We start from the raw sequence: 24,187 nt of genomic DNA on the forward strand, positions 1-24,187 counted from the left end.
AGCGGAAAGTGGAGCAGTAGCCTATCGTTAACGTTAATCAAAACGGAATATTCAGATATCAAACTGTGAAATATGTTTGTGTAATATGTAGTGAACATGTGAAATCCGCTGTGGTTGCACTGTAAACGAGATAAACACTATAAACATCTTTTCTCCGACCTGTCGTGTTGTGTACAAAACAGAACGCAAAAACCCGCTGTAACTTGTTTTCCGACACGGATGTGACGTCACTCCCGAGTTGCAAGTCGCGCTTACAAGACAAATAGAACGCACCATAAGAGCATCTCCACACGTACAATGTGTAGGGAACTCAAGGGATTGGGACTGAACAGCTGTGTACCCTTAAGAAAACCACTAATCAGTGAGGCTAACTGGAAAAAAAGGCTTCAGTTTGCTAGGGAGCATATGGAGCAGAGTGATGGGGGCATCAGGGTAAGAAGTGATGCACCCATCATGCCTAGTGCCTAGTGTACAAGCCTGTGGGGGCAGTGCTATGATCTGGGGTTGCTGCAGTTGCTCAGGTCTAGGTTCAGCAACATTATGTGTCCAAAGAATGAGGTCATCTGACTACCTGAATATACTGAATGACCAGGTTATTCCATCAATGGATTTTTTCTTCCCTGATGTTCACATATTCCAAGATGACAATGCCAGGATTCATGGGGCTCAGATTGTGAAAGAGTGGTTCAGGGAGCATGAGACATCATTTTCACACATGCGTGGGCCACCACAGAGTCTAGACCTTAACCCCATTGAGAATCTTTGGGATGTGCTGGAGAAGGCTTTGTGCAGTGGTCAGACTCTTCCATCGTCAGTACAAGATCTCGGTGAAAAATGAATGCAGGATGGAAATAAATCTGGTGACACTGCAGAAGCTTGTGCAGAAACAATGCCACAGAGAATGAGTGCTGTAATCAAAGCTAAAGACGGTCCAACGAGATATTAGAGTATGTGACCTTTTTATTTTGGTGGCAACTTTTTTTTTTTGTGGCCAGGCAGTGTATCTGCCGAAGATATCAACAGAACTAACACAACAGGTTTAAGTTAAATATTTATTTATTCATTTATGTCAAAAATATGCAATAAAAACACATTTGTTACAGAACATAATGTGCAAAATGAGTTTCACCAATATTTGGTACCACGTGTAGCATTCTTTACAAGCATCAATATCAGCCAGCAGAGGCTTCATTGTTAACGTATAGTTACATAATCAACAACATGCACACTGACCATAGTGTAAAACCATTTGCTAGCTTCATTAAAATTAACAGAAAAGGAGAGAATGATTGTGATACACGGGAAGTGTTTTCATAACAGCACACTGATCTGTTCTAAGGATAATCAAAAGGACATCGTATAGAAGTTAATCAGGCATCATTTTACACTCTTGGGCATTTGATTCCAGTGATTACCATGGAATTAACAAGTTCGGAGTTCTTTTTTTTTACTACCTGGCACTAGTAATGTGGGCTAAAGGTAACCAGACCTCAAACCCAAAATTTGCGTAAACTGTATCATCTACTGTTGAAGGCTGGAAACATTTCAGGTGAGTTGTCATTGGCTGATTACTCCTAATGGTTCTAAGTGTAATGGTGCTGACATACAGGACAGAAATCCAGCAGCCCTGTTGTTAAAAAAATAAAAATAAATCATCTTAAACTCTTGAAAACCAATGTTCCTGTTTGTTTGTTTCTTTAAAGCAGTCAGAAATCTGTAGAAGACTGACAGTCCTCCTCACGTCCTTCTGCTTTCACTTGTGGTGAGTTAATGAATCATACCAATCTGGGATATACTCTCTGGGATAAACTTTCTATGTGGTCTTTAATAATTTAGAGATAGGAAGGTTAGATTTTTGTGATGATGTGTGGTGGTCTCAGTTTCCTCATAGCATGGTCAGACCCAGGACACCCGCGGTGAACAGCAGAGCTATAGGTGAGGATGGAAGAACAGAAATGCAGATATGAGATATTGTCCACATTGGTTTTTAAAGGAGAGTGTATGGTCTCAGATAACGATTTAAACAGCCTTATCTCTTTTACTTACTTTGCGCCAGTGGTTGGTGGAATGCGACTGCAGTGCTATTGGGAGTGGAACTGTTAGTCAACTCGTTGATGATTGCGGCGGCAGGATTTGTCAGGTCCACAATGTTGGAAATTATTTGGAATATGGGCCTTCCCAGAGCTCTAGTAGCTGGAAACAGAAGCAAACAGGAAAACAAGATTACTGATATGTTTGTGACGATGAGAAATGATCATCACTGTGAGGGGTAAGAGTTGACTATTGTATGTGCGTATGATGAGTGCGATTCTGTAACTTCAATATGTTGCTTACCTGGGTCGAAAGTTCCTGTGGCGACTCTGAGCGAGTAGGCTGCTGCTCTAGTGGTGGCAGCGTTTGTGTCTGGTATGGTGGCCGTGAAGATGCACTGGATATTGTTTGCACTGACACTTCCGTTCACAGAGCTTACGTTCATGTCCTAAGGTATAACGATCATACAACGTTATTATACCATTATATTAACAGTATTACATCCCATGTGGAACAAGTCTATGTGTGGTATTTTGTGGTTAATACTGGTTTATCTATTAAATGTAAAGTCTTGTTGACTTTTACAACAGAAGGATTAAATGGCTCAATATATATATAACCAAAGAAATAAAGAGACATTGAAAAAATTCAACAAGAGGAGAATAAACATAACCAACTCTGACACCACTATGATACAAGTAGAACTCACTGTTCTCAGAATCAGGTTAGTATCGTTCAGGAGAGCTTCAACAAATTCAACGCTGTTGTTGTTGTTGTTAATACAGACGAAGGCTGTGTCATTATTGCCCTGTTGGGAAAAAAACAGATACAATGAATGATACACGGAAACACATATGAGTTAAAAAAAAACATGTATTATTGAGGCAAGGTTATATATAATGGAACTTTAATCTGTAATTGATTTCTAGAACTTGACATACATCTATGTCATCAGCTGACAAGATGGCAGCAAGGTAGCCTGATGACTCTCCTGCAAGCTCAAAATCGAATGTTTGACCGCTCCGCTGGTCAGCAGAAAGAAAGAAGCAGGATCCTGACGCGGAGGGGTTGCAGCCTGTGGGTCTAGCAGCACAGAGCTTATTGGTCCCACATCCCGCATTAGAAATATCTGTCTGCAAAGGAGATGAGAAACATTAAGAGGCTCGGTTAATAATGAATGATTTTAACTTTCGCTTCTATTGTACTGTAGCACTTGGGAATTGCTCACTGTAAGAGCTGCCACTGAAACGATTGTGTTGGTGACGCTGCTGTTAGGCATTGCCAGGTTCACAGGATCGGTCCGTAATTGGTTGAAGGGTGCTCCCAGATCTTCAGAAGCTGAGACAACAAGCAAAAGGCAAAACAACTGCTGATAAATGTGGTGTATTAATATATTATTTGTGATAATGTTTATACCAATGTGCCTTAGTTTAAGGTGTTAAGGTGCACATGATGTAAAATGAATATGTTTTCTTACCGGGGTCGAAAGATCCAGTGGAGACTGAGATGGCGAAAGTGTCTGCTCTAGTGACTGGGGGTGGTACTGTGGCAAGAAATGTACACTGGATTCTTCTACCATTGACACTGCCCCTCACAGAGTTCACAGGCAGCTGCAGAGGAAAGACAGTTTAACAGGTCACAAAGAAGACAATCCTTTTTGTTGGATGTTATTGTACGGAGTAGTTATACACCATCCTGACTGTGATTGTGATATTGTTTGAGCAGTGCTGAGAAACTATTGCTCTGTGATGCATCTGGACTTCAAACAATATCTAGTTGACACTGAATTAGAGAAAGAAGTTAGAGAAAAGCTTAATCCAACAAAAGAATAAAACCATACAGGTGGAACTCACGGGTGTCTCTATCAGCCGGCCGTTGTTGAGGAAAGTACTAAAGAATCTAACAACACCACCGTTGTTTGCACAGACGTAGGTTATGATGTTAGACGTCTGTGGGGGAATACCAAATACAGTAAGTGGTACTGAGATGACTCCAGAATATAAATATGATTGACACAGGGTTAGACTTCATGGTACTTTGATCTGTTACTTAGTGAAAAGACTTGATATACCTGAGCAGCAGTTGACAGGGAGCAAGCAACGTAGCCGTCTGACTCTCCTGCCAGGTCAAACGCAAAGTTTTGACCACTCTCCCGCCTGGCAGCAAGAAAGAAGCAGGATCCTGTGGAGGGGTCGCACCCAGCAGGCTGATCTGCACAGAGCCGCTCACTACCACATGCTTCCCTGGAAATGCTTGCCTGCAACGTAGATGTGATTCATTTAAGTCAACAATATGCACACTGGTGAGGATTTATTAAAGTGACTATTAGCGTTCTGACTTTACTCACATTAAGAGCTTCCACTGCGGTGTTGGTCATCAGGGGTTGAGGGGTGGTTGGGGCTGGAGTGGTTGCTGCTCCTGTTGTCATGTTGCTTCCTGATGCTGCCGTCAAGTTCATTCCTGATCCTGTTGTCATGCCGTTTGCTGTTGCTGCTGTTGTGTTCATTGTTGATCCTGTTGCCATGCTGTTTGCTGTTGTGTTCATTACTGATCCTGTTGCCATGCTGTTTGCTGTTGTGTTCATTGTTGATCCTGTTGTCATTCCGTTTGTTGTTGCTGCTGTTGTGGTCATTGTTGATCCTGTCGCCATGCCGTTTGTTGTTGCTGCTGTTGCGGTCATTGTTGATCCTGTTGCCATGCCGTTTGTTGTTGCTGCTGTTGTGTTCATTTCTGATGCTGTTGTCATGCTGTTTGCTGGTGCTGTTGTTGTGTTCATTTCTGATGCTGTTGTTGTGCTCATTTCTGATGCTGTTGTCATGCTGGTTACCATGGTGGTGGTTGTTGACTGAGCATACGTGCCCATAAATGCCCAGGAGAGCGTCACAAACAGGACAGTGAGGACTACTCTGTTGTCCATGCCTAGAGTAGATAGGGTATGGTTATTTCTTTAAGTTATTTAATGGGAATCTTTAGGTACAGTTAGCTGTGTGTTAACAGAGATCGTGTTGGGTGATCTCAGAGGTAATCTTTAGTGGTTAAATATTGTACTAAACATCATAACCAGTAACCATAATCTGAAAGTGATGGTTTGTCATAGAACTGCATTTGCAAACATCTTAAAAGACTCAAAATATCATAATTATCAATGGTGTAAGGTATTATTATTCCATTTATAAATTGCTATTGGGTTACATGTAGACCATATCTTATGCAATATTAACCTACCTGTAGACCTGTTGTAGTCTTCTTTAAAATAATAGGAGAAATTCGATTAAGAGTTAAGGTTGTAGTTCCTTGGAAGATCTGGTCAGTTTTTTGTGTAGTTGGACCTCTTCGATGCTCTTAACAGGCTCCCAGGTGAAGTTGTGACACCTGTTCACTTTCTGTCCGTATTTAAACTATGTGGGAGGGAAGAGTCAAGGAACCTGAGCAAAAAAAAAAAACCTGACATCATTGACGATAAAAACTGGGTGTGGAATAGCGGTTAAGGGCGTGTGATGGAAACATGCATCTACTCTGTCACCACACATGTGACCCTCTTTGTCTGTGAGAGTTTTGTTTCTGAATGCATTACTTCCTTGTAGACTTGAAATAGTGAAAAATAGTCTTATTTCATTTAGCAGTCAGGCAGCAATGTGTTGTTGTAAAGGAACATGTTTGTTTTATTGTAAAACAGCTCCCATCATTAGGCAGTGGTTTGTCCACATTATATTTTTAATTTTCTGTAAACAAGTTTAATATAAAGTCAAAGTGAAATTTTTTCTTTCTTTTCAAAATAACCAGAGGGTTATTAGTTCGATCCCCAAACGTGCCACATGCCAAAGTGTCCATGAGCAAAACACTGAACCCCCAGTTGCTTCCAGTGCACGAAACTGGTGTGCTCTTGTGTGAGTGAATGGGCTGTGAAGTGCTTTGAGTACCAATAGGTAGGAAGGTGCTATATAAAAACTATTTACTTCCACTTATTTTAATATGTTCCCTTGTGAGCTCTTAATCTCAACACTGTTCCTTCTGACTGATCCTAACTTAAAAGAGCAGTCTTTGTTCTTTGGTAGTCATGGCCAAACACCAGTAATTGTGATCTCTCTGCGCTGAGACGTCACAACCTTGTTTTGGACAGGTCGCCGCACAAAACCAGTCATGACGAAAACTGGTTTGTCAGTGGCAGCGCAAGCTTTGGGCTATTTCACCATTGTCATCTGCGGTTTCATTTGAATATTTCTTCTCGGTAATTACTGAGCGGGCAAGTCCGTGCAATGAACTGCCAGTCTATTGTAGAGGACAGTGGTAATTATTTGTTTAGGCACAATGAACGGAAGCCTGGATATAGAACAACAAATATGAAAGGTCAAAGGAGTAGAAGAAATGTATCTAAAAAAAATAAAACAAACCAATGTTTTTATCTTTGCGGGTGTATTCAAGTTGACAAAGGATTGTTTTTTTCCTGAATTAGTTTAAGTAAAGACATATGTTCATGAAGTGATAAGCCTACAGATATGAATTGTTTTATTGACCAAGGAAAGTCTGCGAGTTGTATAGTCACTCATTGTAAAGTTGAACATGAAAACATCTTTTGTTTGTTTTCTGCAAATACTTTCGTCCATTCCAGATGTGTTCAGAGACACAGTTGGAATGGCTTTTTTGGATTTTACTGGTGGTGAAAATAATTACACACCAGATCTTTGGGAAACTACGGAATCCTAGTCTAGACAACACATTGCCGGTCTGATCTATGATACCATTACTTGTAAATGACAAATTCTCATTGTAAAATATGCAAAAAAAAAAAATAAAAAAATTTAAAAATGATTGAATGACAAACTTTCATTACAGAATAATTATTAATTCATCTGTTCTCAATATTTAACATGAGGCGTTATCTATGAACATCACTATCAGCCATTAAAGGTTGTAGTGTTGAGTAATCCACAATATTAATGCTTACTTAAGGATTAACAATGTAAGTACGTAATGTTAAAATAAATATCTGCCAGCTTCATTAAAGATGAATCATTGTTTCTTTGACTGATCTGTTCTGAGGATAATCAAAAAAGGAAAAAAGGAAAAATGGAAATCGTGCAAGGTGCATAAACACTCAGGCTAAGGCTGCGCTGAAAACGCAACAAACACCGAACACTATGTTTAAAAGGAGGGAAAAGTTCCCGTGGGACGGCGCCGAGGTAAAAATATTACAGTGCTTTAAATATGACAGCCCTGTCTATTGTACTTAATACAAAGACATGGTTTATGTGTGATCTAGGAGAAGACAAGTAAGATAAGAAAGGCCTGTGTGAATCTCCAAGGGATGAAATATAGTTTATTTAAGGTGGGAGCGGGACTCGGATCGGCCAGTACTCAATACTAAAAGATTGCTATTGGACCGGGGGGCAAAAGAACTTGGTCTGGAGCACAAAACCAGTCATGAAACCAGTGACACATTGATTTCTTAGAACTGCTTTGTGAGCGGCAGCACACGCTTTTGTCCTTGCTTGAGTAACGCCATTGTCTGCAGTTTGACATGAATATATCTGTAATTATTGAGCAGGCAATCCATTATGATTATATAACCGATAGTGGTAACTGTTTGAAGACGTGCGATCACAGGAAATATTTCAATAAAAAAGAATTAGGGAAGAAATGTATATGCAAAACATGAATAAGTTTTTCTTACTTTGCTGTACTATTTGTATGCCTCCCTGCAAATGGACATAGCTATACAGAAAAGACATGTTATCTTAAATCATCTTCTCCGCACATTAAACATTAATGGAGCATGTGGCTATTCAATAGAAGTCCTTTAAAAGCTGACTGACACTGATTTTCCCTGTCACTTCTTATGGTGACAACCCGGGTGTCCGTATGATCAAACATCCGTTGCTGTCATATGAACTGTTAAATTAAATAATTCATTAGCGTTGTATTACGAGTAATAGTAGCAGTAGTAGTAGCTCTTGTATTCCGTACAATCCCTTGTTTGGCAGTCCTCATTTTGCTTACGGTCGATTGTTGCTAACTTCCTTGTCGTGTGTCTACAATGCGATGCGACGTGGCAAAACAAAAACACGGTGTGGAATTTTCAAGAAAATGCAATGTCATTCAAGCTGTTGAAAATCAATCAATCATCCGTTACATCAACTCAACTCACGTCTGAGGAGTTTTTCCCAGACAGGCAGATTATTATTATTATTGTTTAGAAACAGATTTCTGTTGCTGGGCTTTTTTCGTATTTCTCAATTGGACTCGGGCTAATTTTCTATTTCTAATCCGTAGAAGTATTAGACAACATGGCGTGGAAATACACAAACAATAATTATAATAAGCCAGCTGCTACCTACATACCTACATAAACCTGAATAAACTGTTGTCACACTGAGTGAATAGATGATTGTATGACGAGTGTTTCTGAAAGTCTTAGTCAGGTCCTGGTTGTGTTTGGCAACGGAAGACTTCTCTTCTTGCGAAACTTTGCTCTGTCATTTTTCTTCTGTTTTGGCCACATATTTGTGTGGTGAATTAATGTAAATTAAACCGGTTAAATACTACAACGATTTGATAAGCAGTGTGTCATGGAAAAGTTGCCAAAAGGAAATTAAATAAGAGCCACAATTAAAATGTAATTGTATGTGGTACTAAAGTAATCATATTCAGATATGTATGATAAATGCTTTGAATTTGTTTTCATTTTTACTTATGTACTCTAGGCTAGTTAAGAATGCAGGTAAATTAAGAATGTAGGTAATAGTTCATTTTAATTTGTGTATAAGACTAAAATTTAGGGGTTGTAAAGGGACACAAAAAGCTCAGTCAAGCATATACCTCAGTTTTTTGGTCCTGTGAGGTGCTGAATTAATAAGTATGTGGATAGAATTCTGAAAGCAATCATTTGGCTCATGGAATGTCCAGAATGAAAAAAAATTCCACACCAAATCAGACGTTCAGGACAAATGGACATACTGTTAACATACATACTTTTTTCCACACGTTTCATACCAACAGGTGTGCCAGGTAGAGATTACGACACGATGTTGACATGATATCTGTCGGCGTCAGACGACGTCTTTGATGGCTATCAGTCTCGGGTTGGCTTTACTACGTTTAAGATAGATTACTTAGCGCCGGTGAGTTTCCACTTAGGAATTCATTCATTGATCAGTGAATTTTGCTTGTTCATATGCACACACATCCTGTGTGGTGGCCCAATTCGTCTGCTATAAGCCACATTATTTTATCAGTACTAATAAAAAAATAACCATTTCTAATGTGCATATTTACAGTACACAGCTGTCTTTTTCTTCATAGTCTATTAGCGTATGCTTAAAACCCTAAAAAGAAAAGGTCATTACATTAGAGTACTTGTCTGTTTACCCTGTGCTTACTTACAGCCATAAGTCTAAGACCACATGCAGATATCACATACTATTACCTACTTGTAATATTTTTCTCTAACTGAGAAATACTGCAACAGTGCATAACAGATGGAAGTAAACAATGAATGGTTTAGCTGTGCTGTTAACAGTCCTGTCAGCTGCAGCTGTTCAATGTACAACTAATCACATTACACTTCACAAGACCGGAGTGACTGATCGTGGCTGCCTTGGCAGCTACTGTCTACGCTTAGACTGAAAGTTGTTTTTTTAACAACTTTATTTCCACAATGTCGACATTTTACACAACTCCATTTAATCCAGTGATTTCTTGGTAACTAGGCTAAATGTCTACAAAGCCAGACTTCTTTCTCGTAGACACTTTCACGTGTATTTTATTTTTCCCTTTCTTTGCAGTGCAGGTACATTTTCACATTGTGATTCGGCTATGCCCTCTCATGTTATACTGAAATAATATAAAAAAAATAATAATTAAAAAGACATTTTCACATTGTGATCATTGCAGGTTATTGCATTTTCACACGGGTACAGGCGCTGCACACAGGTATGTATCACTTTGATAGATCATTACAGAAACAGGAGACGTGAAGGCAGTGTTGTCTTGTTTGCCCAGGGTTGGTTTCAACAATGTTCAAGCCAGAAAAATCCAGCTCCACTTGTTCCTGTGCACCAAAGCTGCATTGTCTTTGGTTTCAACGTAGGAATTTAGCCAAAAGCCAGCTGTCTGGCTTTTGCCCTTCGAGATGCTATTTGTCAAACGTCAGAGTGGCGGCGCGCTGAATAGCAGTACACCGTGATCCATGCCGCCATGACAACCACCTCTGCGGAGAACAGAGTGCGTTGACCATGAAAGAGATGGAGAAAGATAAGACCACATGACAAACTACCGGTTTATCCACCTGCCAGTTTGTCATAATCCTGGCACACTAATCTAAAAGGCATTCTTAAAACCGGAATGGCGCATTAATAGGAATTCCCACTCTGACGCAAAGAAAGCCACAAAAAAATATGTGTCTCTCGAGAGTATCGTGCCAAAATGTCGTTCATCAAACATCCAAGAGATTCTGTATGTCCGCCGACAGTTAAACACAGGAACTTTCTTCCTTCAGAGCCCATGTCATACAGCACCTGTTGACTTTAGCGAAGAGCAAATAAGATGTTTTCACCACATCCTTGTTCAGTTCATGTTTGCTCATTCATCCGCTGTCTCGGGCATAGTTTGAATACAGATGATTCATTAGTATGTCCAGGTTAAAGCATTTGGCCTCACTTTTTCTTCTTCTTAAGTAAATCAGTAGCACCCTTCCATGCGCCTACGAATTTTCCGCTTGCTGTTGTGCTTCATGCTACTCTTACTCTGTGATTTTGCCGAACCGCCGCTCCCGTTTGCCAATCTGCTAGTGCCACTTTGACAAATACCGCAGCTTTTACAGCAGTTGCCACTGGTACCAACAAAAAAATTAAATAATACCACTACTAAAATACAAAACTGCCTCTGAATGTAGTTTCTAACTTGAAATCCCATCAAGTGAACGACACAAAATGTAGTTCTCAACAACTAATACTAATTTCAATATTGATTATTTGCATCACAAAATAGTTTGTGGATTGACTGAGAAAATAAGAGAAAAATAAAAATCAATACAAATTACCATCTACTGTTTAAGACCTTGGGACAAATACTTTTCAGAAGTTGTTTTTTTGTGTGTGTGTCAGCGCCATAAACGAGCTTGAGGAAATTCTTTTTCGTTACACAGTGTAAGTCAAGGAAACCAACTATTTAAATTCCCCTTAAACACAAAACATGAATTCTTCGGTCGGATCGGCGACACGTCTCAAATGACAGGTTAGAGTCAAAACTGAGATAAACATCAAGGAATAAAAAGAAGCCAAAGTTTCCTCATAGCTTCACGACTAGCTCTACCTTACAGTAAATGCTGGAGGGATGTTCTTCCTCCCGGGGCTTTTGCCACATAGGGGGCCCGTTTGAGCTGAAACGCAGTATTTGTAGTTAACTAGGGCTGGACATGCTCTGGGGCCATGAAACCCAAGGAATAAGCATTGATACCTTAGATATGTACAAGGGATACTTTAAATTTTTAATATTTTAGAGATTGTGCTGATTACAATAGTCGACTTGCAAGCCTGCCCATGTATACTGAGTTTATCAGATACATCCTGTAAAGTTCAGCTGATCCCAGTACATGCAGTTTTGCGTTAATTCTAATTGTCTTCAAGGTTCTTATCCTTGAGGATAAGAAAAGGGTTACAACTCAAGGAGGAATTCTTTAGTAGTGCACAATTGTCACTTTCATTCGGCTGTACATTGCTCAGCTCATATTGTTGCATTTTTCTATTTTCTATATTTATATTACTTACTTTATACTTAGTTAGCTAATTTTATTCTATTTTTATACTTTACATATACTGTTTCTGCTTTGGCTTACACTGGGACCAGGGTAGCAAATTTCGTTCCACCTCATGTACCAACATGTGTTGAAATGACAGTCAAACTCCTTGAATCCTTGAATCCTTGTTAGAATTTGTCGTAACTGCCTGAGAGAAGTTTTGATTCAGCTTTCTGATCACTTTGGAGGATGTGGTGCTGTTGAACAGTGCTGCATTACCTGCAATTACTTTAATAAGTGGTTGTCAAAGTGAGAAATGAAGACTTTGCGTGCCATTATTTGAATACTAACAGGAAAGGAGCACACAGTGTCAAATAGTTTCATCTCATTTGTCTATCCTGCACAATTAAGTCTTGTTTCGTTCGTTTGATTTTGCTATTGATAATGGGACTGTACATTTTTGACTAATTGGCAAATGAGTTCACTCTTATTTAACTGCCCTTTTATTGTATTTTACAGGAAATGGTTCATGCACACATGGCAAAAACAGCATCTCAACTATTTCTAACTGCTTACGCGGGTCGAGCTGCATCTCAATCAGTTACAGACATCTGTGTCTTTATTAGAACATACACATTATACAACAGCCTGGGCTGGTGGAAAAAGAAAGTGAACTCTTGGCTTTTAAAAAACATGTTGAACTTCATTTTGACCGCAGGGACCTCAAACCGGCATTTCTAGTGGTTGTGCATTACAGCTGCTTAATTAAAAAAGAATTTCCGGAGGGATGGTTACTACGTTTGACGTCATTGTTTAGTACATTGTTTTGAGTTTTAGTTCTGCTGCATTGGTCCACCTCCGCTGCCAGACATCCACTTCCACTATGTATGTTGATTTTTGTAACTCAATTTAAATATAAATGAAGTTAGAAGTGGTTCCAATACCTTTTCTTGCCTCTGTATAAGCAAGTGAGTACTTTATGACATTTGTGGTCCATCCTTAAATCTACCACTACCACCAGTTATTTATTTTTTTTATGGGTTTTCTTGGTCAGGGAGTTCTTTTCAATACTGACTCACTCAGTTTTTGTTTGTGTAAGTTCTTCTTTCTTCTCCATTTCAATGTGGGAATTTGCTTAACAAAAGTTGTTTTTACATTTTTTTAAAAAAACGTGTCATGGCCAAGTGTCAAGGGCATCTCATGGAAAGATTAAGAGCTAGATAAGAAGGGGTTGTCTTTCAACATTTCTTTCCTTCACTCGTGCATCACTCTCTGAGCACAAGGTGATCATGCCTCATTCACCCCCCCATGAATGCTCTCCCTCCCTCTGCTGGATATCAAGTTCCAACCTTGTGACTGCCTCACATACTCCAATACTCAGGACCAAACAGATAACAAGAAAATCACTTTTATTTCAGAGAACTCACATGAATGCACCAACAAAATGGCATATTTTGATTTAATACATAACTAAAATCACTTTTAACATAAATATTTAAAATATATTACTATTAAAGGACTACTTAGAAGACTTCTTGGTTCTAAGCGATACCAGTGATTGTAGAAACAAACTACTGAAACCAGTGCTATTTCAGCTCTAACTACATCTTTGATTTGTCCTGGTGTTAAGATTACAGCACTGAGGCTTTGGTTTCCCAAAAGTTGTCCTTCATTCTTCTAGCTCCACAAGTTTCTTGAGGTCAGACTTTAGCAGTTCTTCATCTTCCTCCTCCTCTACCTCCACCTCTATCCCGTCCATAGTTTTCTGCAGCTGTTCCTTGATGTTGTTCAGCTCCAGCAGTCCGTCTTGCAGGTCCTTGCAAACCTCTCTGATTTTAGCAGCAAACTCTGTCTTGGCTCCCTTTTTCAGCTCCATGGAATCCTTTGCTAGGAAGAAAACGTCAAGAGCCAGGAAGAGACCCGACATGACTCCGGTAGTGACGCTCATCACCTGGGCCGCCTTGGCAGCACCACCGGCAACACCGAGGACCTGAACGGTACTAATCAGGCTCTCCGTGTTGATCACTAAAGCCTTGCCAGCTCGGCCGCCCTCCTTCATTACGTGTTTGACGTTCTGGTTTAGGTGCTTCTTTGAGATGCTCTCGGCGTACTTCTCAAAGTTCCACTCCTGGAGTGTTTCCATCCCGTCCTGTCAGGAAGATACAGAACAGGACATGTGACCTTTTTGAAAGCCTGTGTTTTGCAGATGTATTTGCACAAAAGGGCTGATTCACAGGCCAAATCGAGTCTGTTAATGGCAGGGTGGAAGAAAACATTCGGGGTGTCAATATTTAGCATTGACACCTAATTGCGGATGTGATCATTATTTCAAATTGTTCTTGCTAATTGACAGTTTAGAGTTCTTGTACCGACAGCTGGAATAGGCTCCAGCCCCCACATGACCCTCTAAAGGAAAAGTGGTAATAGATAATGAATAAGGATTTTTGTATACAACTAAAGCTTTCTAAAAATCTTGGTTGTATGATCTCACCTGTAAAAACTGCAGACAGTCCTTAATGTCCTGAATCTCCTCCTGGTAATCTTGGATCATCTTCTCAACCTTCTTGCGGTCCGTCTTTGAATGGAATGTGTCAGTGATGTTGGCTGAAGCAGAGGTCACGCCACCCGCCGTAGCTATGCCAATGCCCACAGCTGTGACAATGAGCGATGTTCCTGCTGTGAAGGGTGCCAGAATGAGGCCGGTGATAGTGGTGACAGACCCGGCAACGCTGGCTACTCCACCGCCGACGCTGGCAGTGACAGTTTTCTTATGAAAGTTGTCCGCTGCATCGGCTAAGCCGAGGAGCTCCAGGATACGCTGCTGGAGTGAGGCACCGCGCTGGTTGAAGAAGCGGACAAAAAGACGGGCTGCCATGAAGACACGATCCGCTGCTTGTTCCACCACTCTGAGACAAGGGAAAAGATCGCATGTTACAAGTTACAAGATTTTCCAAGAAGTAGATCTGTTCGGCCAAACATATGCACAGCAACTTACAGTGCACTTTGAGTGCTTGGTGTGCTAAAAAGTCAAAAGGTTCACCTAAACGATTTTTACCAATTGTAAAATTTGCCACTGTTACATTCAAGGAAGCTGCTGGTGTTTCATTTGTAATGGTGAACACTGAACTATACCAATGTTTAGTTATACACAACTACATTTATTTTTAACTCCATACTACTAAACTTTAGTTAGAAGCCATGTTCAATATGAAACAACACTGTTGGAATTCACAAACTGCACACTGAACAGTACTTTGCAATTTGAGACAGTGTTGGTCTGTAGCCCTAACAACAATAAACACAATTAGAACAGAGAATAAAAGAAACCATTCACCAAGTCAACAAAATTGGGCAGACAAAACCCACTGCTTTGAAACCCTCTCAGTGAGCTATAAGGCCACGCGATAACCTCATTAAATATCCTACTTACTCTTCAGCGTCGTCATTCTGGTTTGCCTCATTCCACTCATCCCATCCTAAGACAGCAAATAAGTGGTTAACAGCTGTAAACTTTAACAACAACAACAACAACAACAAACAAATAATCAAATCTAGCCTACCCTCTACGTTTCGCCACCATGCCAAAAGGCCTTCTTCATCCTGGAAATAAACATTTTAAATTCACCTGATTATTTCTGTATGTTAAAAAAAAAAAAAGTCAAAGAAATGCACAACTATCCATTATTAATGGCATCCAGTGCAAAGGATAAAAGGGTATACACACGTCTAGAGGGTCCTCAGCTGTTCCTTCAGTGGGCACTGGGACTTCAGCCAATTGTAGCGTCTGAACTTCAATAACCTCCTAGACAAACCAAGGTTCAACACATTGTTACGCAATCACATGACAGAATTTATATAAACCTGAAAATCCTCTCCTGCTGTCATATGACAGTTAAAATATTTCACTCTGCTGTGTGAGTCTGGGTACGCTACAAATCCGCAAGGTTTACTTTACTGTGGTAAAACATTCAAAAACTACAAATTTATCATATTGGCTTCAAGTGAAATGCTTTCCCAGGGATCTGTACGCATTCATCAATTAGTTTTCTTTTAACCTCGGTACATTGTGCTTTAGAGTTTAGCAGAGTCAACATTACAAACACAGGTGAACATCAAGGATTAGGGTGCGGCATACAAAATCTTCTTCCAGTGAAAAGAAGCATCAGGTCATAATTGCAGACATGGCACAAGCGCTTTAGGCAAAATAAAAACTGGAACAGCAGCTTCAAAACTACAACCGTGACCAACTTAACCTCCCCTTTTTAATCACGTATCACAACAGAGGAATCAAGGTTTATAATTTGAATTTACTGATGTTGATAGTGAGTGATTAGACTATTGAATACGGCGGTCACTCTGCGTCATGACTTCTTTGCCAGGTCAAGTGTCAAGGGTTTACGCCCATATTTTATTTTCCCGACAATTCTCTGACTGACAGCACAATGTGAAGAAAAGTACATGTAATTTAAGCTCAGGTATACAATGAAGGGACACGCTTGCCAACAGGAAATGCAAAGAGACATTAGAAAATGAGAAACGACGACTATGCTTTACAGTGGCAGTAAATCGGTGTGTTAATGTAATCATGGGCTGCTTTCTGATCGCAATATATTCCTACATAGAGAATATTTACTGGGCAATCTGTGTTTACTTTGATTATGTACAAAAGGACTGCACAAACTTGTTTGCGTGCGAGACAAACTAATTTGCAGTGTAGTAAAAACAGCTTTAGTGTAGCTCAAATGCCATTACCTGCCTTTGTTACACTTTCTCCTTTGCACTTCATATGCATACACTGCATACTTAAATGAAATTTTCGTCTGCTATCCTTTTTCATTATATTTCGTTCTGGTCTGATAAATTCCTTTCTATGCCTTAATGTACAGAGTTTAGCTTCCTTACTAACATGAACTAACCTCTGACGGAGCTGGAGTGTCAGTGGATGCACCCGTAGCTTCCTGTGGATTCGAAAACAACAAAATAAAAACACAGAAATTAGTTTGGTTTTTTTTGTTTTGTTGAACCTGAATTTTTATTTGTTTTTTTTAAAAAAAGCAATGGTGGAGCAGAATAATGTCGTGTGTTGGCTTTACCTTTGCTCCAGACCCAAACAACCCCTTGGGAAGAATCCTCTTTATTATGAAAGTCTCAAGGAGAAAAAAAAAGAAAGATTACTCTCATATCTTAGCAGCACCTCGCAGCAAGTTAAATATATGATATATGAGAAACAACAAGAAAAGAGATAACATTGACTTTAGTACAGTTTTGTCTGTGGTTAACATACCTTTTTCTTTGGTTCCACTGTTGGCTGGGCTTTCACTTCACAACTAGGGTCAGCATCTGTATACCAAACAGACTGCCCCAAGGAAGAAGAGGTTCTTATTACATTTGCGTTTTATTATTTTTAAGTTATATTTCAGTTTTATTAATCGATTATCTGCTGTGGTGTTTTCCCAGTGACTCAAAGATATTCGCAGCAAGTCATGCATTATACATTTTGTCACTATCAACCATGACTAGACGGTGATGGAAATGTGGCATTAAGAGCCTTGTCTTACGTGTGGTGAGGTCAAGAAGACATGATAAACAACCACCATGGAAAACAAAACATTGTTTCCTTGTTTTTCCCCGAAACAGATGCTTAGCATTTTTTTTTTTGATGTCTGGTTAGACAGCATACTTTCATTGTCACACATTTGTTGGGCAGTGAAATCAAAACCGCACAGTGAGACTAGACTCAGCCAATGTTAGTTCTCAAGATGTGCCAGCATTTTTTTTCAGCCAGATTTACTTACGGAAGTGGGGGAAAAAAAGAGATAAACATTTTAAAAACATGGAGATGTACATACACTTCTCTCGATTGTGCTATCATCCAAGCTTTCAGAGCTGGAGGAGTTTTCGCTGTGAATAGATTGGTTTTCCTGGGAAATAAAAATAAAAACAATGGGGGAAGAAAAAACATGAAGGGCAGCTCAATCTTGTTTAGTTACATATAAAAAAAAAGACACAGAATCTCTTTAAATGAGCGAATCTAGAGCTCAAATTTTAAACACTAGGTAGGAAAAAGAAACAAAATAAAAGTCATCGCGGGAAGCATTTTAATACATCAACAATATGCATTCTTTCCTTCCTCACCCTTTACCTTGGCAGCGTGAACTATGGAGGGAGCCACAGAATCTGTCTGACATTCATCATCGGCCACCTGTACCACAACAAAACAGTGGCACAATGTTTTACAATGGTTCAGCCATTGCAGCTTTCTAAACACTGGTAATCCAATTGTCTTTTTTTTAAACCAGGCATATCTGAGCTAGCATAATTTGATCAAGCCAAGCAGTTACTTTGTCAGATACCTGTGTGTGAGATTTAAAGGGGTTTACTTTCTGCATCATCCCTTTGAACATCCCAGGGTTCTAAAATAAATCAGAAAAAAAGAAAATCAAGTAAATAAATTCCATTTATAAGGCTATAAACAGAGCAGCAAACATTCTCAGCCTATGTATGTATGCAAGTCCCATTAATGAAACCAAGGAAGACTTTAAGGCCAAGGACGAATTTATTTACTTTGGCACCATCTTGTGGTAGTAGCAAGCATAACATATTCCACTGTGTAAAGCATCCTTGACTTTCATTATGTTTTCTATTGTTTTGGGATTATATAAATATAAATATTCAGATTATTTATCCAATGTCTTCAGGAAGGTCTCTCAATAAAATTATTCTCCTGTAGCATGTTAAACTGGCAGCCACAAAGAATTTCATTTGATTTGTCTGACTTCTTTAATAACATGATGATAGTTTGTTGCTGCCCAAGAATTCGGATTTGCAGATGGGTCCCCTGCACAAGGTTTCTTCCTGTTAAAAGGATTTTTTTCCCCTTGCCATCATTGACTAATGCTGCGTTTACAGTAGCTTTTCCATTAAAAATGCCATATAGCTTTTCAATGGAAGCCAACAATATGTAGTGACAAGCTGACGTCTGACACCTGTGACATGACAGCTGAGCTGGCTTGAACTTATTTTGTCTCTCCACAATGTGGTGGCGCATCAATTTATTATATGCGTCCATTTCGTGACGTTACCGAGCACTTGAGTAACACTCCAACAGAGACTCTGTGACGTTGTCGCTATCAGCACTAACAGAGTTGTAACTATTGTCGCTTGTAGTGTGAACGCATCATTAGTGCTTGCTCTAGAGGGTTTGGACTCTGGGTTCTGTAAAGCGTCTTAGACAATTTGGATTATGTTTGAAAAAACTAAAATGATTTCTTGTGAATATATTTTTTGTCCCTGCAGGTGTCGCCAAATCAACCAGAACTGAAATGTTTAAGATTGCCACTTAAAAACTCAGATGTTCCATTGACTTAAAAAGGGTTTATGGGTTGTACATGATTACGCAGAGCTACCTGCTTCTCTGGCAAGTTGTTATTGTCTGATAAGCTTCCACTGCTTGAGGATAGGTCACTGTGCAGAGGCTGGGCATCCTGGAAAGATGAAAAGTAGAGGAAAAACAAACTGAGCCCGTGAAGAGGGCATTCACCTTCGTATGTCAAATTTCAGAAAAGTAAGACACCATTATCCAAAAAGATATTGTGCATCTTCCAAACATTCATATAATCAGTGTTATATAATCAGCATTGTTATGTACAAATGGTACCTTTGGCTGTGAGGATTTGAATGGGTTGACTTTCTGAATCATTCCTGACAGAACTCCAGGATTCTAAATAATAGGAAAAAAAAAAACATAATAAAACTAATGTAAGTGCCTTATGAACAGGTCACAAAATTAGCACTCTTGCATAACTTTTATATCAGTGGATTAAAAAGACCAGAAAGACTACCTGTTTCTCCTGAAGTTCTTTTCCAGTCTCTTTTGGATTTAAAGAATCATCTTGAGGGTTGCTCTTTGGCACCTAAAATCAAATGGGGGAAAAAATACACAATGTTCAAAACGTTTTGGCCTTCTTGACAGTTAATGTAGAGAGACAGGACACAACTGTGGCTGTTGCAGTTATGTGACAACTTTAACTGTCCATACTTTTAACCAAAATATTACATAATATCATAATAAGAAGTTCACATAAACATCTAGAAATTAAAAAAACCTGAAACAGAAGGGATAATGATCTCTTTCATTTATTTATAGACTTGACATAAGCATCTAACAAAGGCACAAAGTTTTTCTGTTGTGAAACTGCAGTCTTTGGTACCACATTTCTCTATATAGTGACCGAGTTTCTCATTTAATAATTTAAGAATGTTATAGGACTTTTGTCCAGTCCCTTCTGAGTACAAGCCTAGCTTTCATCTTCTCCTATTTGCACTGTTAAAGTTACTGCAATACACTGTCAATCCAAATTCAACATTTCCTAAGCTCTCTGGCATGCCAATGGATAGACAACACTTCTTTTATAAAAGGCCTATTGTGTGGAGTTTAGTGCCATCTAGTGGATAGATTGGACATTGCAACCAACCCAGACACTTCCCTTCCAATTGTGTAGCTACCACAGGTTCTCTCTGCTAGCTACTAAAGCTAAAAATGCTAAAGAGCGTCTCTAAATCCAGCATTTGATTTGTCAACTCTGGGCAACTGTAGAACAATGTCTTTTGTTGTGAAACATCTGCAATCACAGCAATACCTGTGGAGAAGACTTGAAGGGGTTGACTTTCTGCATCACTCCTTTCAACATACCAGGGTTCTGAAATGCAGCCACACGTTATTCAAAAAAAATAAGTCATTCCTCTCTGAAGTACATTTATTTTATGAGCTGTGAACTTTTACCTACCTGTGAAGAGTCTGAAACTCTTCCCTGTTCCAGTGACTCTGAAGATGGAGCTTTAGAGACCTGTGTGGGAAAACCAACTGAGCGTATGCTGTCTGACAAAGATCATCTAGTACCATTGTTACCTTTGTAGCATGCAGACAATGCTGCAGTTACCTGTGTGGTAGACTTGAATGGGTTGACCTTCTGCATGACCCCTTTCAGCTTACCAGGGTTCTGAAATGAAAGTTTCAAATTCACAGTTATAAGGCGTGTTCGACTTCATGCAGATCTGTGCACATCTGACTTGACGTGATGCATGCTGGGTTGAACAAGTTCATTTTAACCAATCATATTCGAGGTCTATGAGCATGAACAACCCAGCATGCATCACGTCAAGTCAGATCTGCACAGATCTGCATGAAGTCGAACACGCCTATTCAGTCTTGATCACTGCCTTTAGAGCTGATATAGCAGCTAGAATAACAGACAAAAACTAGTTCAGCTCAGCAAAGCATGTTAAAAGTGTCTTTAAGAGGTCCTATTATTACTACATGTGACCCTTAAATTTAATTTATTACATTTTTTTAATAAAAATGACTTTGATTTTGATGTAAGTCCTGAAAGTAGACAAAGTGAACTCTTTTATTTTATTTTTTTAAATAAAAGAAAAATAAACTTGTTAATTTGTTAATTCAGGCAAATTAGCCAATGTTACATATCTGTGAGTTTCAAAAGTAAGTGCACTTCTAGGATTACAAGTTAAAGACAAAACTAGAGTTCATCTGTTGAGAAGATTGTCCATTTAGTGTAGTGAGACTCAGATGCCGTTCAGTGCTCTGTTTTATTTAAAACATATCTGAGATAAGTCACAGTCATCAAACTGGAAAAGATTAAGAAACCATCTCTAAAGAGCTTGGAATCCACAGTCAGACAGAAACTGAGTAGATTTGAGATGACCGTTACCCTCCATAGGACAGGTCAACCAACAAAGATCACTAAAAAAAGCAAGAGGTATAATAGTCTGACAGGTCACAAAGGAACCCAGGTAACTTCTAAGCAGCTAAAGGTTGTTCACGAATCCACCATCAGGAGAACACTGAACAACCATGGTGTGCATGGCAGACAAAGTCCTTGCCACTCTGCCACATTTCTGCAGTTTGCTAAACATCGTGTGGACAAGCCATAAGACCATTTAAAAAATGTTTTGTGGACAGATGAGGCCAAAATAGAATTATAAACAACAACACTAGATTACAGCATCAAAACCTCATCCAATCAGTGAAACCCGGGGCTGGTAATGGCCTTGTTTGGCCTGTTTTACTGCATCTAGACCAGGACAGCTTGCCATCACTGATACACCAATGAATTGTAAATTATAACAGTGAATTCTAAAAGGAAATGTCAGGAAATCCGTCCATGAGCTGAATCTTAATAGAAACTGGGTCATGCAGCAAGAAGTCATTCTTCAAAAGAACGGTTAAAGAAGAAAAACAAATTGGCTAAGTCAAAGTCCTGACCTTAATCCAATAGAAATGTTGTGGAAGGAGGAAACCCCCAACATCTCTGAACTGAAGTGGTTCTGTACTGAGGAATGGGTTAAAATCCCACCAAGCAGCTCTAGATGACTGATCAGCAGTTACTGGAAACATTAGTTGCTGTTAATGCTGCACAAGGAAGTCACACCTGATACTGAACACAAGGGTTGACTTACTTTTGCAGCTCATAGATATGTACAAATGACAGATTTTCTTGAATAAATAAATGCACAAGTATAATATTTATGTTTCTTTTGTTTGACTGGGTTCTCTTTGTCTACTTTATGGTCTGAACATCTGCTGATGTTTTGAGTAAGTTTTATGCAGAACAATTCTGAAATGCGTAAATGAAATGGCCGTCATTTTATTACTTTTCCACGACCGTAGTAACGCTTCAAGACTGTAGATCTGTCATCTCACCTGTGTGGAGTCTGTCGTCTGTTCCAGTGATTCTGAGGAGGGAGCTTTGCCGACGGTTGAGGAGGCCTGAGTACGTAATAAAAAGGTGTGTCATTTATTGTGAGGTACTTGTCACGATTAAATAAGAGTTCATGTCACGCATGTTTTACCTGTGAAGCAGACCTGAAAGGGTTGACCTTCTGCATCACTCCCATCATGCCCGTCCTCTGCTGTTTACACAAAGATTAATTACGACAAAACAGTGGGTGGTTAATATATTACAAATGTGTGACATGTCTGTGAAGGTTCTCGGTCATCCAGGTCATGGTGTGGTGTGTCCAAACAGCATTCAAAAAAAAGGCAACGATATAAGACTTGTTGCCTTATAAATATATGTGACTTGCTCTCACCTTGGTCTTTGGGTTAAGCTCATCTGTGACCTCAGTGATGTTCTCCTACAAGAAATAATGGCTGTCAAACTGTGAGGAGACCGATATGTGCACGGCAGTATTTTTATAAGGTTAAACACCTGCGAGGCTGACGTGACTCCTGCATCCTGTCTGTTCATGCTGTACGTGATGGGATTATCTAGCTCCTGGTGATAAATGAAGGACTCGGTTAATGGCAGGAAAATATGTAAATACAACAACAACAAACAAAAGAAAAACATCTCACACTCTTCATACCTCCTTGCTGGGTCTAGGTGGGACCGCTGGAACAGGAGCTGTAGGGCCCTTTTCTCTTTTGAACATGTTCATGCTGTGTTTAGGAGTGAATGAGGAAATAAATCATGTCCCTAAATAAGCATGAACTCTCACATGCACGGTTAAAAGCTGTTATTAGCTGCCAATGTTGCTGCTTCCGCTTTTTTCTCTTCCAAGACATTTACACCAAAGTACGTTTAAATATTGGCCGATTTAAGGTACCGTTTGTACGCTGCAAAAAATGCAAACTAAACTAAAAAAGTTACACAGAAAAGTTGAATTGCTGCATAGTTTAATAGACAGCTCTTGCCGAATTGCAGAATACATGTCACTGAGTGACTACAGCTCATGAAGTTGTACTTTGCAAGGTGAGCTGGCAAAAAAGGCAGCAAAACTTTAAAGGGACGAAAGATTCAATGCGGTTTGGCGTGTGACGCCTTAACAAAACAACGTCACGTTTACCGGCGAACAGCATCGCACACTGTGTCCAGAGGAATGTTTGACACAACACAGATAAACACAATGAAACGAGCAGGGGGCCTACCTCGGTGTCCAAACAGAGAAACGAGGTGACAGAAACACTCCGGGTAGCAACAGCACAAAAGAGTTTTTCAAAGTTGCACAGCCCAGTCCTTCACTTCCCCTTCAGGAGGCGTCAAACTGGTTCAACCAAAACCCAGGCGGACCGCAGGGGAGTTGGGTTACCTAACCGGGCTCTGATTTCGGGGAAAGTTTTAACTCCGAACAATGGACAGACTCTGGGAGTCGCTGGGCCACTGCTCCACACCCCCAAAGCTGGTAATAGTTTCAGAAAATAGCGCCCCAATAAGGTCACCTGTGCGATACCTTTAGGGGGCGTGGCTTGTTCCTTCCGGGCTTATTTTAGGAAATGGGTCTCATGTATGGAGGTCATGTGTATTTGTGTACTTTTTTTCTTTATTAATTGATTTATTTTAATTTATTAATAGTCTACTTTCTTTTTTTAGATGTGTCACTTATTTTTATCTCTTTATTGTGCCT

At 39.6% G+C, this 24,187-nt stretch overlaps 2 protein-coding genes across 3 annotated transcripts; both read right to left on the reverse strand.

The window, feature by feature from the left end:
• Positions 1 to 1,038: 1,038 nt before the first annotated feature.
• On the reverse strand, positions 1,039 to 5,408 carry LOC311497183 (uncharacterized protein). The gene is made up of 11 exons (XM_084557371.1): positions 5,257 to 5,408; positions 4,379 to 4,950; positions 4,103 to 4,288; positions 3,885 to 3,980; positions 3,509 to 3,641; positions 3,260 to 3,369; positions 2,973 to 3,164; positions 2,741 to 2,839; positions 2,335 to 2,479; positions 2,047 to 2,193; positions 1,039 to 1,929 (listed from the first exon to the last, which is right to left on the reverse strand). The coding sequence occupies exons 2-11, from the start codon at positions 4,946 to 4,948 to the stop codon at positions 1,886 to 1,888; spliced, it is 1,722 nt and encodes a 573-aa protein (XP_084413497.1). The 5' UTR covers positions 4,949 to 4,950; positions 5,257 to 5,408; the 3' UTR covers positions 1,039 to 1,885.
• Positions 5,409 to 13,156: 7,748 nt separating this feature from the next.
• Positions 13,157 to 24,065, reverse strand: LOC311489921 (uncharacterized protein). Of its 2 annotated transcripts, none has more exons than XM_084547232.1 (23): positions 23,712 to 24,065; positions 23,150 to 23,222; positions 22,993 to 23,058; positions 22,874 to 22,918; positions 22,634 to 22,690; positions 22,485 to 22,550; positions 20,704 to 20,763; positions 20,551 to 20,610; positions 20,404 to 20,463; positions 19,606 to 19,677; positions 19,422 to 19,484; positions 19,171 to 19,248; positions 18,118 to 18,177; positions 17,907 to 17,966; positions 17,614 to 17,685; positions 17,049 to 17,120; positions 16,858 to 16,911; positions 16,681 to 16,722; positions 15,489 to 15,566; positions 15,325 to 15,364; positions 15,195 to 15,240; positions 14,256 to 14,670; positions 13,157 to 13,913 (listed from the first exon to the last, which is right to left on the reverse strand). In XM_084547232.1, exons 2-23 carry the CDS (start codon positions 23,219 to 23,221, stop codon positions 13,434 to 13,436), a joined length of 2,118 nt encoding a protein of 705 aa, XP_084403358.1. In that variant the 5' UTR covers position 23,222; positions 23,712 to 24,065; the 3' UTR covers positions 13,157 to 13,433. The 2 variants fall into 2 exon arrangements, with proteins under 2 accessions (XP_084403358.1, XP_084403357.1); XM_084547231.1 differs by having other exon boundaries at positions 22,634 to 22,693; positions 23,712 to 24,064.
• Positions 24,066 to 24,187: the final 122 nt, after the last annotated feature.

Source organism: Chelon labrosus (assembly GCF_963514085.1).
Source record: "Chelon labrosus genome assembly, chromosome: 1".
NCBI lineage: Eukaryota > Metazoa > Chordata > Actinopteri > Mugiliformes > Mugilidae > Chelon > Chelon labrosus.

What these genes read in the sequence shown, in the direction of transcription:
- LOC311497183 (XM_084557371.1), bottom strand. Translation starts at nt 4,948, where the DNA reads ATGGACAACAGAGTAGTCCTCACTGTCCTGTTTGTGACGCTCTCCTGG. An exon ending in CCGCAGTGGAAGCTCTTAAT is followed by an intron (nt 4,289 to 4,378) that starts GTGAGTAAAGTC and finishes TCTACGTTGCAG; the next exon opens with GCAAGCATTTCCAGGGAAGC. An exon ending in CACTGGATCTTTCGACCCCG is followed by an intron (nt 3,370 to 3,508) that starts GTAAGAAAACAT and finishes TTGTTGTCTCAG; the next exon opens with CTTCTGAAGATCTGGGAGCA.
- LOC311489921 (XM_084547231.1), bottom strand. Translation starts at nt 23,221, where the DNA reads ATGAACATGTTCAAAAGAGAAAAGGGCCCTACAGCTCCTGTTCCAGCG. An exon ending in CACCTAGACCCAGCAAGGAG is followed by an intron (nt 23,059 to 23,149) that starts GTATGAAGAGTG and finishes ATTTATCACCAG; the next exon opens with GAGCTAGATAATCCCATCAC. An exon ending in ATAGCACAATCGAGAGAAGT is followed by an intron (nt 17,121 to 17,613) that starts GTATGTACATCT and finishes TCCTTGGGGCAG; the next exon opens with TCTGTTTGGTATACAGATGC.